Here is a 15,791-nt window from a genome sequence, read left to right as displayed (position 1 = left end):
TTTTATTTTATTTGGGGGAACGTATCCTTATATAAATCCAGCTGTGCCTGTTTTTCCATCGCTGAAGATGTGAGAGGTCACAACAGTGGCCCGGTAGCCCTGCAGCGATGGATGGGTCCGATTGATTCCTCTGCTGCTTCTTTCAGGTGCTATAAAAATGGAGCTTCACTCCTCTGCAGCGGCCTTCGTTTCACTCCTACTCGCGGCGTGTTTCCCGGGACTGTTGCGCTGGAGAAGTTGCCGCAACAAAACTGTCCAAAGAGTGCGACTGCAGGTCGGACGGTGGAGATGGGGAACCATCGGTGGGACGCTTGAGGCCTTCTCCTGGAGTCAGGTCAGCCAATGTGATTCTCTTTATTCCACCTAATTTTGCTGTCTTCACCACCTAAATCATCATTTAAAACCTTGCTGTTCTGAGCATAAATGAGAGCCAGAAAGGATGAGTAGAGGAGGGTCTGATGCCTTCACTGACTGGGTTCAATGTGTCACATCCACCTTCGCCTCCACATGAAAACAAGGACGAGGAAACGGAGGAAACAGACCTGCGGATGCGATTCTAGAGTGAAACGAGACTGCATGTGTTGGTGACACGCATCCAGAAATGATTACATCACCTCGAGGCAGATTAGCAGTGAAGGAAACAGCACAAACGAGCATGTTTTGACTGGAAACCCTGAACCTCCGGAGCAGAGAAACGGAGCAGGACCAGCAGGAGCGTGACCGGCTGCAAAGCGCCCCCTGCTGGTGCCTCACGAAAGGGCGAAACGCTGCTGTGACCTGCTGCACCAAGTCTTGCAGAACAGCTGCTGGACCCCAGGGAAGTATGCCAACAGGAAGTGACCTTAGGGCAAACTCAGGGAACATTTAATCGAGATAAAACCTTTCCCGTTACTAGCTCATCTCATCTGAAAGCAATGTAAACCGAAATGAAATAAATTCTAATTTGAAGACATGAAATAAGAAAAGGTTTTGTTCATTCGAGCTGGCTGCATGCAGCATTTATTTGTTCATATTTCATGTTAAAGCACATGTGCTTCCCATAAGAAATAGTACAAAATGGATCATCTCCTTTTTGACGACATTTAAAAACAAAGCGGAGGTAAACAGAAGATTTTCCTTAACACCAAGACGACATGCATGTTCCATTCATATAAATACACAGTATCAAATAATGGCTCCAACTTGCAAGCAGTTGATTAGATTATAAGGTTCGTGGACATTTTAACACCGAGAAATGATCATTTTTTCCCCCGGCGACTTTGAACATCGACACATGCTTTGAATTGTTTACATGCCTCCGCTTGGTTCTGTGTATATGGACATCGAGGGGTCAGAGGAGGGCGCTCGATTGATCGATATCAACATCCTCCTTGACACTTCAGACCTTCTGTCCTGTAAACTGACCTCTAAATAAGCAAAGACACCATCTGGGTAATAAAAAAAACCGGACAGACAAGAATGGCAACAGGAAAAACGACAGGTCAGAGCACACGGGGACTGTGGGCGTCACAGGAATACTGTCCACTGGTGCAAGGGTTCGGTTTAAAGGGTCGTGCTGTTCTGCTCTAGAACATCCTTGTAGTGCAAAAATTGTTCAGGTCCACCTTCCTTTTTATCAAGGAACTACTTTCCAAAGAGCTTTTCTAGAGTTTCGGCCTGTTGTTGACGGACAGAGGGAGGTAAAGAATCTGCTACCTTATGACTGCTTTGTTTTTTCTTCATGCGACTGTACAATAACGCGTGACCTCTGCTGTGATAAATGCGCCCTAACCTGTCGTACCTTCCTTAGACCCTGGTGCTGGACATCGCTTTAGAAGGACGCTCGTTGCTAGATGAAAAAGGGACTAATTAAACATACGGTTGAAGAACTAATGAAGATACTGACCAATCGTTGAGGAGGCAATGAGAGGACTGACAATTCCTCCTGCTTGTTAGCTTAGCTTAGCACAAACACAGGGAAGAGACAGAGCACCCAAAGGTGTAGCAATATAATGACAAAATGATTTTAGTGGTGTGATACCGGTAAATGTTCACACTTGCATTGCAACTTCCGTTGCAGTTAGAAAACTGTTTTCTGGACATGGAAACTGTCCAACCCTCCAAACATGATCAGGAAATACTGGGCAATCGTTGTGTAAATAACGCGGCAGGTGAACACTTTAAGTATTTACCCCTGAGTCACCGCCACAAGCTCAACTTCTTTAACTATACTGGAGAGCTCCTGTAGCTATGGCAACACCATTTAAACACCACTTTCCTGTTTTAATTAAATCGCCTTATCTGTGGTAGGATATTTTTGTCAAAGATCAAATGGCTTTAAAAATGAAGCGTCGCAAGAATTGTAGCCTGCTGAAAGCTGATAAAAGCTGATGCGATATGTGCGATTCGTGGCAGCGCAGGCGCTTTGCTCACAGATGTGGGAAACAGCTGGAAGATCATGTCACCTGTGGCGCGCAGCGATTTTTGATCAGTGTTGTGTCTCCTTTAGCTTTTGTGCAAAGCTAAGCTAATGTCTCATTACGAAAGACAAATGTGAAACAATTAATGTAAAAAAGTTGTCAAAACCCTCTTACTATAAATAGAACTACAAAATGATTCTAAAACAAACCTTCGATACTGTAGAACCCAAACAACTGTTCACAAAATTATACGCGATGGAGAAGGGACAGAAATTGCACTTAAATAAACGGCATTTCAACTCTTAAATAATGAGGCCTTCAATGGCTTTAGAGACACATTTCTAACCTAAAAAATACTTTAAATCAGGCTATAAAGTAAGTACAACACTGATATCAATTTATAAAAAGGACAATGATGTTCAAATAATTTTAACAATATTTACAAAGTAAGAAACCAAATAACAGACATCCACTCTAACGGACATGACTTTGCACACCTTAAATAGAGAAAGAAGTGAGCGACATTTGCTCTTCACAGAAAGAAATGCTAATTTTTATAAAGTGGCAATATACTCAAAGAAAACTGATACCCGTCTTCTGAGAAAGACAACACAAAATGTATAGTATATAAGAAAAGAGTGGATCTCATAGCAAATGCTAGAAATTTACGCCTACAATTCTTGTGGGGAGGCTCGAGTTGACCTGCACTTCCGCTTATCAACGCTAGGGGGCGAGAGGCAGAGGAGAAGTAGGCATGATTGAGGGGAACGTCCGTGCGTGTGCGCGTGTGTGCGTGTGTAGGGAGTTGGCGTATATCATGAGGCACAATTCATGCATCTTTCTGTAGCAGCTCTTAGGAAGTCTGTCTTTTAAAACTGACCAACAGAGACACATAATAGCACATTCAGATATGAAATGCTTGTGTGTGTGTGTGGGGGGGGGGGGACCCTGGGATTCAGAGGTGAGTCTCATCCCTCATCTCTGTGCCAAAGTCCTGCTTGTTCTTGCCGATGCGTGCCTGCCCTACCTGCGAGTCCTCTGGCATGTGTGCCAGCGGGTCGGACCGGATGATGTAGCTATAAAGACAGAAAAATCGACATTTAATTACCAGCATCTGCTCTGATATCAGCAGCGAAACCATGGAGAGCCAGGACTTACACGATGTCGTTGAGCTCCAGCATGGTGTCAGGAGGAGGGTTGATGAGGACGTAGGACAGCGTGTTCTGATGGTCGTTCATTTCGTCTAGAAGAGGAGACAGCAGAGCATCAGAGCTGCTCAGGAGGCCTCCGACATCGTCCTTTACGTGACGGTACGTCAGCACAGAAACGAGCTCTCGGGAAACAGGAAATATGGGCGTTCCTCGTTGGTAAAGCAAACCTGAGGAGTGTCTGACGAAGCTGCAGTGGCGATCTCCTCGCCCTAGGGCCTTAAATACTAACGACACTGCAGCCTTTACTTAACACGTGGGCTCTAATTATTTTTTTCTAACTAAATTTGGGGTGATGTAGCTATCAGAGCTGTTCCTTATCTTATGGACAGTTCATATTTTAGATTGCATTTAAAAGTCTCTTTATTTGAGATTACGCCCCAAACAAGGCTCTGAAAGGTGTGTGTTGTCTCTGTCTATGTGTTTTAAAAGTGTGTTTAATGTAGTCCTGAGGTGCGTCCCACATGGCGGGCGGGGGGAGGGGAAAAGATGATGTCACCACCCACCTGCTTGTGGCTCTTTATAAAGCCAGGCGGGGAAGGGGGGGTGGAAGAAAGAGAAGGTCTAACCGTTACTACTACCACTTTGTAGAACAAGGGGGAGGCCCATGCTGCCCGCTGACTCAAACAGCCCCCGACACCCCCCCCCCGCCCTCATGCGCAGCGTCAGAAAGAGGTGCCAGCATGCAGGCGGCGTCCGCGGAAACGTCATCCACCTCCAATCGCATTCCAGGCTGGAGCAGCAGGCTTGGTAAAGCCATGCCAAACGGACGACACTCAGCCCCACCCACAGTGACACACGGGGACATGCTCCAGCATCCGCCGGTCTGCACCAACGCAGGGCCCCTCGGACCCAGAGAGCGGCGCAGAACGCATCAGGAGTGTGAGAGTGGAAGAAGCCGGCCTGCTGTTGACGACCGTATCCGTCTGAACTGGTGGGATGGTTAAAAAAAAAAGAAAAGGATCGCCTCCAGAAGGGTTAACGGTTTTGTTTAGTGGTGCTCAAGAGAAAAAAGCATGCACAGAAACCTGGAGAGAAGGCTCCAGTCCAGAAGTGTGTCACCAGCCGATCAGGCTCCAATTACACCCAAGAATTGAATTACTGTTGTAAAGTGTCACAGATCCTGAGTCCTGAAACCGCTTGGGGTGTGTGGGGGTGTGTGTGTGTGGGGGTGTGTGTGTGTGTGGGGGTGTGTGTGTGTCCATGGGGCGGCTCTAAAACAGCCTCTGACACGGCGCGTGTGTCAACCTTCCATCCACAGACAGAATGAGTTCTGCACCGCTCTTGAAGCCGGACTCCGATGCCCTGCGGTACTTTAGCCGTTCGGGACGTCACCTCACGGGAACACAATGCAGAGAAGGACCAGATAGAGACAGGAGACAGTGAAGCGAGACAGTGAGAGGTTGGCTGCGAAACTTCCGTTCATTCTGGCTCAACGCGCACGCTCCCTCACACTTACGCTCACACACTCATGCAGTGAAGTTGCAGTAACCAGCTAACCTGGTGGCCTGGTCCCCTCTGTATACGGATGCTCTGCAATGTCCTGCAACTCTAAGCAACGGCATTCACGGTTAATGGCCGAATCAGCTCATTTATGACCGACTATAAACACACACACACACAGGGAAAAAGGACCTTTAAAGATGGACGTCTAACAACAGTGTGAAGGTGAACTGATGGTGCTACTGTTCGGTGGATGCTGACGAAAGGGTTGAGTCCTTTCTCTACGAGATGGATGGTCACTCACATGTGTACACGAGACACACACAGCACAAACATTACCTTGCAAATATCCTAGATTTACTCGATTCATGACATCGCTCGCAGTGAGATTAGAAACATCCTCTACAACCCAAGGAGGCGAGGAGAAAAGATTAGGACAGGTAGAGAAGCAGAGGAGGGGGGGGGACAAGAAAAAGAACAAAAACAAATCAGGCAGGCAGCGTTTTGCAGTTTGATGAGGAATCTAAAACGTAACGGTAAAGATAGAAGCGATGCGGATGAGCCATGCGAGCGTGCGCGTCTGTCAAGCTAAGGTCCTGCTGCAGTAATCCTCACTGACACTCAGGGTTCAATAGAAGATCTGGAGCTTTTGGGGTTCCTGAAACGTATTTAATCGACACGTTACTGAGGTGGAGGCGCACGTGGAGCGCGATGGAAGACGACAGAACTCAAGAGACAAATCAGAGAGCAGGGATGAGATGACGCTCCTGCCTCTGCATGCGTGGGGGGGTTCTCGAGGCTGGTGGTGAGCTGGGGGGCGTGTCTGATGTGGCGGCTTCAGAAATGATTATTTTTTTAGTTTTTAATGGATTTTTTTTCCCCCTCATTAAAACCGATGTGATGATAATGGCTCCACAGATAATGAGATGATATAAAAAGAAATAGATTCGAGTCATTTTGATGCGGCATTTCTGACAAATTGAAATATTTAATTGGCTGAGACCGATTAAAGCAGGCCCGTAACAGTGCATCTTAATGACGTTCTCAGAAATTGTTGCCAGTTTGAGGCTTCCGCAACTTTCCTGATTTCTTCTTTGAGTTTCGAGGCTTCAATTTTAGTTTTTCAATATTTTCACACTTTAAAGCTGAGATTCGGAGGCTCTAATCACCTACTCAACCAATTAAACGGGTCCTTTATTCTTAATATTTACACAACTGCAAATCTGAATCTTGTTCAAACTAGATAAATAACTAAATAACTGCTGTCCAATATGATCCCAGACTAACAGTCTCTGGACAAACTGAAACAACGGCTCACCGTATCCGACCGTGGGCAGACCCAGGTGCTTCATGCGGTTCTTCACCAGCTCGGAGAGCTCCTGCCGTTCAGAGCGTCGGTACAGGTTGAGTCTCTGCTGCGAGATGCGCTCTGCTCTGCTGGACGGTTTGGCGTTCTTCCTGCTGAGTCGCCGCGCCCACTGCATGCTCTTCTTCCTCAGCAGCGGGTGCTCGGACTGGTCGCTGGTGGTGGAGTTTCTGTGCGCCGTTTTCTCCTTCCAGGACTCCCCTCGCTCGCGGTGCTCCGCGCCGTGTTCAGCGTTGACGGACAGCTGAGACTGGGAGAGCAAGGCAGGAGCATTTATGCTGAATACGCCATGTAGAGTATGCAAGGTGCCTTGGCCTGTTCGTTGTTGTGCACACCATCACCAGTGCTGGGTTTCACATGTGGACTATTCTTTAGGACACGTTTAAAGTGAGGCCAATTGGATCTTACCTGTGCATAACTGTCCTTGCACTGGAAAAAGAAGACAAATGGCTGGTAAATTAGTGTTTACATGACCTAATAGTATTTAGATTATAGAAAAAAGAAATAAGGCCAAGCAGAGCCAGATCGTCTGAACTTGCCTCCGTGTTTGAGAACATGTGCGACTCTGTGCGATAGATCCCAATTGGGATCTCGGCGCTTGAGGAACAAAGCTTCTGGAAGAGTCTGCCGTAAGTCCTGATCCACAGATCCTCCTCTGTTATCTTCATCTGAGGGTGAAAAGGAAGCAGAAGCTGTCACGGTCTGTTTGTCCAGTCCTAGGAGGAGCAGTCTTAGCTTTGAAACTTACAGCGCAGAGGTATCCAGATCCAGGTGTGGTGTCCAGACCCAGGAGAAGCCTCACGATTGCAATCATGTAGTCCTTAACAAAAGACTTTGAAAACATCACATGGATTAACAAGAGTAGAAAAGATTGTATAAAAAATAATATGTGAAGCAGAGCCGATTTGAGCTTATTATTACCAAAACAAGAGACTCATCGAAAATAACGTGGGGTTGTCGCCCCCTTCTGGCAGCTAATGTAATTACACCAATAAGCAGTATTGTTTTATTTCTGAGGTGACTATATACTAATTCTTCTGCATACGTTTCAATAACACACCGATTTGCTTAGATTCTCGAGTGTTTATGACACTGTCATTTCTGTTTGTTTTAAATAGCAAACGTGACATGAATCAAAGCGTTATCTCACCTGGTAAAGCAGTGTATCTAACATGCTAATGCTGAACACCCTGCCTGCTGCAAACGGCAGACGGAACATGAAAGCCAAGTTGGAGCCCTTATCGCGTTCTATCTGAAGAGAGGAATGCAAATAATATATTAGAGGTGGAACAGAGCAGGCACACGAGATAAGCCCTTATCCACAGATTTTAGTGGAACTACAAAGCCTCCCGAAATTCATTCACAGAGATGTTTCACCAAATAATCTTAGAACATCCTCTTTACGTTAAACCCAGGAGTGAGTTCAGAGTCATTTTCTGTCCAGAGGTCTCACCTTCTCCAGTTTAGAGAGAGCGAGTGAGTAGCAGTCCTTGGCTCTGAACTGCATGAACCTCATGTTGGACGGATGTGTGAGCTCAGTAATGATGCTGAGACTGGGAAACAACCTAAATGAGGGAGGTCGGCGGAGATAACAAACACCTTGTAATGACTGGAAAACGGCTGACAGTCAGAAATGCTTTTATTTTAAGCTGCTAGAACAAATACTGAAGGTGTTCTTCACAATCTCATCTGCGTTTCTGCATGCACATTTATCGCTGGCAGAATCTGGTCCAGCTTCTACAAACACCTCGTTGTGTGTCCGTGAAAGTACCTGAACATAGTCTGGACATTGACGATGGTCTTGGCGTCTGCCATGTAGTCCTCCTCGGCGCTCATTGTGCTCTCTTTGTCCACCACCACCAAATTGTCTGCGTAGATTATGCCACACTGCAGGAGGTTGTCCAAGCTGGTGCATTCAGAAAAAAAGGAATTACAAATTAACATAGCCCCTAAAACATATCTCACGTTAAACCTGTCCTGCATATCGACAACCAACACATACAGGATCAATAATACTTCATCAAATGAGTTGGTGTTTAATAATACATACTTGTCAATAGTTCCAGTCATGAAGTAAACCATAGGAAAGCAGCAAATGGCCTCTAAGAAGTGATTGTCTGGGCTGTGGGAAACGGGACACATTTATGAGAACCCCAGGCTTATTATCTCTGCAAAACCCCAGCGAGTGTGAAACTGCCTCTGTAATTTCCTGAAATCTGCTCCTCATTTGGGGCAGGCACAGTTGAAAGCAAGGCAATTAATGCTTTATGAACCTGCAAGAAAATATGTCCCTAATTAAAACACAACAACAACAACAACAACAACGGATGCACTCTATCGATGCGATAATGCCTGAATGCTGATCATAGCAGCGCCAAACTCGGTAGATTGGATTTTTGGGGGTTATTTCATGCTTTTACTGCTTGAAATGAATCCTTCATCTCTCCCTTTCTTTATTGTGGCTGACTGCTGTACAGCACTTTGGCAATAACTGTTGTTATTTTGATCATTCTATTAAATAAAAGAATGACCTGAGTGATTTTGGGCAGTCAGAAGGTTTAACAGCTCGTTCAAACTGTCAGAACCTTCTGGCCTGTGAAGTTTCTGTTTCAGTGACCGTAAGGTTCAGTTTGAGTTAATAAAACTCAGTGATGTAGGACAGGGGAAGGTGTAAATCTCTCTCTCTCACTCACACACACACACACACACACACACACACTCACACACACACACACTCACACTCACACACACACACACACACACACAGCATATGCAGTGTACCTTATGAATAATTTAAAAAGAAAAATAGTTGAAGTAACGCGTGCCCATATTGCCAGTTGTGATTGATTTTCTACTTGAATGCAGTTTGCATATAGACTATAACACTGTATTGCATTAAAACACATATATTTGATGCCTTGCACCTACACATGTCCATAAATGAATAAAATAACACAGTAATGGCCAAGGAGATGCACATTTCTTTGAAATTTCAATTGAGTTCTATGCATTTTCTATGTACTTCTTTATTTTTACATTAATAATGTATGTGTTATTTTTCTAGTTCTGAAAGCGTCTTGATTTTCTACACATTAAAAATATACGAATATCAGCAGAACCAGTTCAGGACATTAAAATGTATAGGTTTGTTGTCTTTAAGCACCACCTATATTCTAATCAGAATATTGGGGAGGAGAGGTCTGCTGCCTATAGCAATGGTCCCTGGTTAAGATGTAATTTCCTATAGAATGTATTCTCAACATTAAGAATATTTCAACATCCCTCTGATAAGGTAGCAAACTCATGGTTGGAAAGAGTTCATGTGTAAAACTTACGGGTAGTCCAGCAGCAGCACTATTGGGTTCAGCTCCTTCCTGGGCCGATAGTAAGCGCGAAGAGGGACAATGAAATTGTAGAGACCATTTCCTGCCGTCTCAGCAGAAACTATAATCAACTTATTCTTGAAGCCGTAGGCCTTGGCATCCTCAAAGCTGTTATGCGTACAGCCCTGAATAACAAGGTAACAAAGTCATAGACAGACGCTGATCTGGTTACTCAACTTTAAGTCTGTGTGTCTCACTGTGTTGTTTCCGGTGTGTGTGTGTGTTGGTCAATTCACCTTGTCCAGGCGGAGGCAGCAGAATGGAGCTTTCTGTGGCAGGAGGTGGCACAATGTGGGAGAGCTGCCGATGTAGGGCGAGTTGGGAGGGTAGCCCTTCACAAAACTGACAAAACAAACACAAAAGCCCATCGAGCCCATATCTGGAATGATAATCTAACTTAGATGGCAGAAAATATACTGCAGGACTGTTACTGATGTGTTGGCGAGGGAATGACATGATGGTATAAATGTTGGCACTTGACAAAGAATCGATGATTGATCCCATTATTATTACATTTAGAGAACTACAGCGTTTCTCTTTTACAACAAGTTCAGTTTAAGTTGCTGAGATGTAATCATTTTCAATTTGATTTGCATCAGAGCATGCCAATTTAGTTCAATAGCCCTCTGATCTGTCTTTTGCTATATGCAATTATCTAAATTGGTTATCAGGAAGCCCTCCAGACTGCTGTTCTACACGCTGCTTTCTGTGGAGATGCAACCACGTCCTGGCAGCCACATGATGGCGCTGTGGGATCTTCAGCTGAGCCGCACGTCTCCTGCAGACAGCCCATTGATTTCAATCCCTCCCAACTAATGAGGCTGACAACTGTTAAGAAGAAAACACATTTCATGGCCCAGAGGAACGGAGACAGCAGATCAGGATCTGAGGAACTGTCTGTTACATCTGTGCTGCGAACAACAGCTTAGGAGTAGTAGGAAAGGTAACGGTCCTGAATCCCTCTATATGGACCCTACACACCTATCACACTCACAGCCTTCTTTTATACAACTGCTGGACATGAAGTAGGGGAGAAAGGGAAGGTTTGATCAGTCATGTTCACGCTATCAAGACATTTCACCATTTAATCCATCTGGGTTCATACAATTCTATACAGATCCTTTCTACTGAAGTATAGGTGGTGTTTCTAATATTCCACCCATGACGAAGTCACTTACTCAGACCCGACAGAGCCCTCCTCGTCTGACTGGTTGGCTTCATCCTCAGATTGATCACTGAGAAGGTCGCAGGGCAGAATGGCGGAGGAGTCTGCGATTTCTAGGACGGGTGCAATGCTCGGCCTCCGGCTTCCTGCGCCGTTCTCTGTCGGCAACGCCAGCTTGCCGCTTTCTTCTGGGGGATCGGGGTTCTGTAGATCTATGGCAACAGTCCCTGAAAATCACATCCAAATTAGCACCGAACTAGATGGTCGTTTAGAAGAAACATACAACATATAATGCAATATTCTGTCAGCAACAAGCATCAGCAGTCTCAGCTCAGCTTAGCATGACCTTGACAATAAAGATTCTGTCTATTCAATCTTCCTCAAATTGACATGCAAATGCTGACAACCCTTTTCATTTATATCGATAACAAACACCATAGTGGTAATACGTAGGATATAGCTAGAACAAATATATAACATATTTATACACATGTGATTGATGAAAATGTGATGGAAAAACAGCTCACTTAAGAAAAATCTAATTTAGCAACTCGGAAAATAATTAAAATTATTGTGTCTTCCACATGAAATCTGTGAACTGTTCGATACTATTGAAATAATCGGGGGGGGGGGTGGGGGGATGATGCATGCATTCATATGCATAAACTTACCAAACGAAGCAGTCTGATCAACTTTCACAGGTCAAAGAAAAAGCACGACACGGTAACGTCAGCCAAGAAAGTAAGAATGCATGTCAGAAAAAAAGTATCATGCAGCCAGCAGAAGCATTCAGCATCCCAGAGACAGACACTTCATCCCCCTACTGTGTTTGCAGGACTGACAGCAGATATGTTTGGTGCCTCAGGTTTTCGATCTTACCCATGCTGGCAATGATGCTGTGCACTGGCAGTCTGGAGGGGGCGTCATAGAGGCCTGTGAGGGGGAGGCCCTTGTTGTGCTTTTCCTCTTGTTTGAAGATGAATGCCGAGTTCTCCTCCTTGGTGATGTTGATGTAGTAGCAAGTGTCGGTGGAGGCCATGATGTGCCGGGGGCCAGGGTTCAGGAGAATGCTCTTGTTGTCCTCTCTTTTCACTCCGATCAAACACACACCATACCTAGAGTAGGAAAATAAAATCACAGCTCTCATTGTTTTGTTCCCAAATATTAGCTACAAAGTGCCAACAACAAGACTAGATCAATGCAGTAAAGGATTTGCTAACTTCTTATGGGCGTGGAAGGATGCGTAGGTGAAGCTTTTCCCATCGTACTCCCCAAAGAACTTGCTGTCGCACAGTCGGATGTGATAGACCTCGTTTCCAGAGCAGCGTCCATACGTCCTTTGCCATTGCTCTGGTGACAGTTGTCCTTCCCTAGAATAGAATCACAAAAGTTATAGGCTAACCTGGAGAAACATGACATTTAGCTCCTAAGAGTCCATTCAAGTTGAATTAAATATTAAAATGAAGCATGATCTGCTTTGATTGATTGATTTCCCGTTGTTATAATGGCCCAATTCTGTTCTTTGAAGAAGCCACCATTGATTTAAAGGTATTACTAATGCAACTCTCATTTTGTCACAGACTGACAAACACGTCTGGACCTCCACAACACCTTTGTCTCCAAGAAATTGAGAGGGTGAGGTGAAAAAAGGCTTGCATCTTTTAAGTCAGGTAGTTTTTATCCTCCCCCACTTTAACTCGGTTTGAGTGTTTAAATTTAGAGCTGCCATAGAAAAATCTATACTCATTCCTGTCACCTTTATAGCCACTGGCCAGTACAAGGAGTGGAAATTAAAATGTGTGTGCTGACTGCAGCGGACAGCAGTGAAGATATATAAGGTGGTTATCTCACCCAGAATGCCAAATCATTACTGGATCTAATGCCTGTAGCAGGCTGATATTTATAAACTTGACAGTGATGTGTTTCTGTGGTGATAAATTTATTGTACTCATTTTCAGGACAGTAAAATCAAATCCAGTCTGCAGATGCTCTGCTAAAGGAGCATCAATCACCTCTCCCCTGTTAACCATGTGTGATGTACTCAATCCAACAAATCAATAATATACACAGTAACAGAGGAAATCATTGTCAAGTCACACAAGCCAAGAGAGAGTTTAGCACTCACTGTCCTCTGGAGGTGTGAACCAGGAGTGTGACTAAGGTAGACGTGGCCGGACATACACAGTTCAGAGCCAACATGGCATATTTGAACTCCTCTTCGCAGACAACATGATCTAATGGAAACAATGACATCATCCATTGGATTTAGGACCCTCTTTCATGCCTTATGGTGGCTGCGTGTTGGTACTTGCCTGCAAATTTAACATGGAATTTATTTTCCGGTTTGAGGATCTGGACATAAAGAGGACAGTTTGGAGCAAAGTCTTTTGCAGCCCAGGCTCTCAAAATAGTCTGGTGATCCTGCAGAAGAAGAAATGAAGAAGGAAAAAAACAATTTGTATTTCAAAGCAGAGGATACATCTTGACCTTTCATTGACTGATCTCTGCTGATTCAGGAAGGAACCACATTGTGAAGAAAACTATGTTGTTTTTTTACTATTATGAATATGACTCACAGCAGCAGTTCGATCGACCTCGTTCCTGCTGCTGAGGATGAAGCAGGCCTCAGCATCATCCATCCTGAGGATCGACAGAAATTAAAAACAGGCATTATGATGGGAAGGATCAGTTGTGTCTGCAGAACAAAGAGAATTTTGGAGGAATTTTAATGTCCCGTGACAATGGCTGAAACTCCCACAGTCGATGAAAACAATCTGCTTTTTTCAGATGTGATAGGATCACGAGGGGGTGGCAGCAATTATTCTTGGTAGAACGCGGGTGCATTTACGGGACTGATGTGTGATTTCAGCCAGTATAGTGCCTTGATGAAGCTGGCTCCTAACACAGCAGCAGTGGAATCATTAAGGAGAATTCTGGTGCCAAGTCACATAGGGACATATTGCTGGGACAATAGCGTTCAGCTCACAATGATTTGTAGCCTGTGAGTCAAACAGAAGATTGTGTGGGATAATAAAAATCTCATTACACAAAGCACAGCACAGCAACAATAGAGGAGTTAAACATACAGTTATTTAGTTCTTAAAATAAATCAGCTATAGATTTTCTGCTCAACTGAAATTGAATTGCCAGCACTTAAGCAATGAAAGAGTATTATTGGGCAAAATTGCCCAATTTTGTTAAATGTCACAAATGTGCACAGTTGGTCGAATCAAATAACTGCACGCTTCCACTCACTTGGCCCTCATTAGATCCTGGTCTTTGAGGGCAGAACCTTGAAGGTAGATGACCCTCTGAGACCACAAAGGGATTTGGAGGATACGGCGAACCTGAATGTCCATCTCGGTTGGACACAAGATCACCACATAATAGTCCTGCGAGCAAGACATACAAAATTAAATGGAATTAAATTCTCCAGTAACAGAAGCGGCAAAAATTGAAACGTTCAAGGAAAACGCAAACGGTGTATATTACATTTAGTCCCAAATCAGATACTGTGTGGTGGTTGTGAGCATGAGAGGTCCATGTACATGCACATCAGTCAGAATTGGCAAAATATCATGGGGAGATTTTTTTTTCCTTTTCTGGAACCCATTGCATGCAGCTGCTGCCTAACAGAAGAAGAAATTGCACTTTCCCGGGGCCAAATGAGTTGGTTTGCTTAAGCTGAAGGATGCATCGATGCGAGCATGCAAGCAAATGAGTTCACATTAAATATACAACAGTAGCAGATGCTAATTTGTAAATACAGACACAGAGCATAGGTGAGCTTCAGTACCTGTAGTCTAGGATGAGCATAGAACTCATTGAGGAAATCCATCAGTAGGTCGATCTTCAGTGAGCTGACACATAACACCACATGCTTCTCAGTTTGAGCCCTGTGTCGGCTATAGTTCCCTCCTAACTTCTGGCTCTCCATCCAGAGGTATGCTAGTTCTTCAAACTAAAATGACGGAAAGACCGTGATGTTGTGACAAACTCAACAAAATCGGGAAAAAAGGAATAAAAAGTTCCAAAAGTGCAGCTTGCAAAAAAAAGGAGTAGAATTCTATTACCAATCCAATTTTCTCTGGAGGAACAGTAAACACACCAGAAGATTTGATATGAATAAATTGTACTAAAAAAACAATAACTCAAACAGTAACCATCCATGGATCACTTTAGTTCAATCTGGACATTTTGTTGGCGAGTAGAAAATTGCTGATGGAACTGTGATAGCAGCTGTAAAACATCATTTATCATTTGAAGAATAAATCCACAGAGCCAGCTCCAAATGCCCTGAGCTCACCTGCAGTGGGAGCACCACCAAGGCAACGCAAATGAGAATGACCACGAGCAGCTGGGAGGGCCAGATCTGGGGCGTGACGTCCCCATAGCCAACCGTGGAGAAGGTGACGATACAGAAATAAAAGGAGTCAAACAAGGAAAGTTGTTTTCCAGCTCTTTCCAAATGCTGGATGCCACAAGCTCTGTAGAAGAATTATACAAAGATATAAAGGCATTACTTCATCTCCTCTCTGCCACCATAGTCGCTTTACGTGATGAATCTCCCTCATCATTTATAGTACACACTTGGGGATTACTTTTTCAGTGGAAATTCGTAATACTTTTGTGTTCGTTCATTTGTTAGATGTTATGAAATCTTGCGGCTTTGGAAATGTTCAATGTTCAAGAGTGGTAGAACAGAGGTAGCATAAAATAAAAGAGGAACTTTTTTTGTGACTGCTTTAAAAGCTCTTGAAAAATGGGAATAAATTAGAAGTGAAGAAAAATCCATTTTGATTCTTAATGGAGACACAAAGAACATGA

General features: G+C 44.2%; 1 protein-coding gene across 18 annotated transcripts in view; it reads right to left on the bottom strand.

Annotated features, from left to right (window-relative positions):
• Positions 1-967: 967 nt before the first annotated feature.
• kcnt1b (potassium sodium-activated channel subfamily T member 1b) overlaps positions 968-15,791 on the bottom strand; it is a 40,208-nt gene continuing 25,384 nt past the window's right edge. For 7 of the 18 annotated variants that reach the window (XM_057031991.1, XM_057031989.1, XM_057031993.1 and 4 more), the window contains 24 exons: positions 15,271-15,451; positions 14,761-14,925; positions 14,220-14,356; positions 13,541-13,604; positions 13,277-13,385; positions 13,090-13,198; positions 12,185-12,334; positions 11,844-12,079; positions 11,636-11,656; positions 10,978-11,191; positions 10,036-10,141; positions 9,752-9,924; positions 8,467-8,538; positions 8,188-8,322; positions 7,870-7,981; positions 7,567-7,668; positions 7,165-7,248; positions 6,956-7,084; positions 6,825-6,845; positions 6,369-6,666; positions 5,390-5,452; positions 5,108-5,158; positions 3,558-3,642; positions 968-3,475 (listed from right to left, as the gene is read on the bottom strand). In XM_057031991.1, coding sequence (XP_056887971.1) covers positions 3,355-3,475; positions 3,558-3,642; positions 5,108-5,158; positions 5,390-5,452; positions 6,369-6,666; positions 6,825-6,845; positions 6,956-7,084; positions 7,165-7,248; positions 7,567-7,668; positions 7,870-7,981; positions 8,188-8,322; positions 8,467-8,538; positions 9,752-9,924; positions 10,036-10,141; positions 10,978-11,191; positions 11,636-11,656; positions 11,844-12,079; positions 12,185-12,334; positions 13,090-13,198; positions 13,277-13,385; positions 13,541-13,604; positions 14,220-14,356; positions 14,761-14,925; positions 15,271-15,451 — 2,938 coding nt within the window. In that variant the 3' untranslated portion in view covers positions 968-3,354. Of the gene's footprint in view, positions 3,476-3,557; positions 3,643-4,113; positions 5,159-5,389; positions 5,453-6,368; positions 6,667-6,824; positions 6,846-6,955; positions 7,085-7,164; positions 7,249-7,566; positions 7,669-7,869; positions 7,982-8,187; positions 8,323-8,466; positions 8,539-9,751; positions 9,925-10,035; positions 10,142-10,977; positions 11,192-11,635; positions 11,657-11,843; positions 12,080-12,184; positions 12,335-13,089; positions 13,199-13,276; positions 13,386-13,540; positions 13,605-14,219; positions 14,357-14,760; positions 14,926-15,270; positions 15,452-15,791 lie in introns of those variants that run through there. The other 11 variants (XM_057032005.1, XM_057032001.1, XM_057032006.1 and 8 more) reach the window with 8 other exon arrangements.

The sequence above is a fragment of the Takifugu flavidus genome, chromosome 5, assembly GCF_003711565.1.
Source record: "Takifugu flavidus isolate HTHZ2018 chromosome 5, ASM371156v2, whole genome shotgun sequence".
NCBI classification, from domain to species: Eukaryota; Metazoa; Chordata; class Actinopteri; order Tetraodontiformes; family Tetraodontidae; genus Takifugu; species Takifugu flavidus.
The sequence above is the reverse complement of the archived record's forward strand: the minus strand, read 5'-3'. Positions and strand labels throughout refer to the sequence as shown.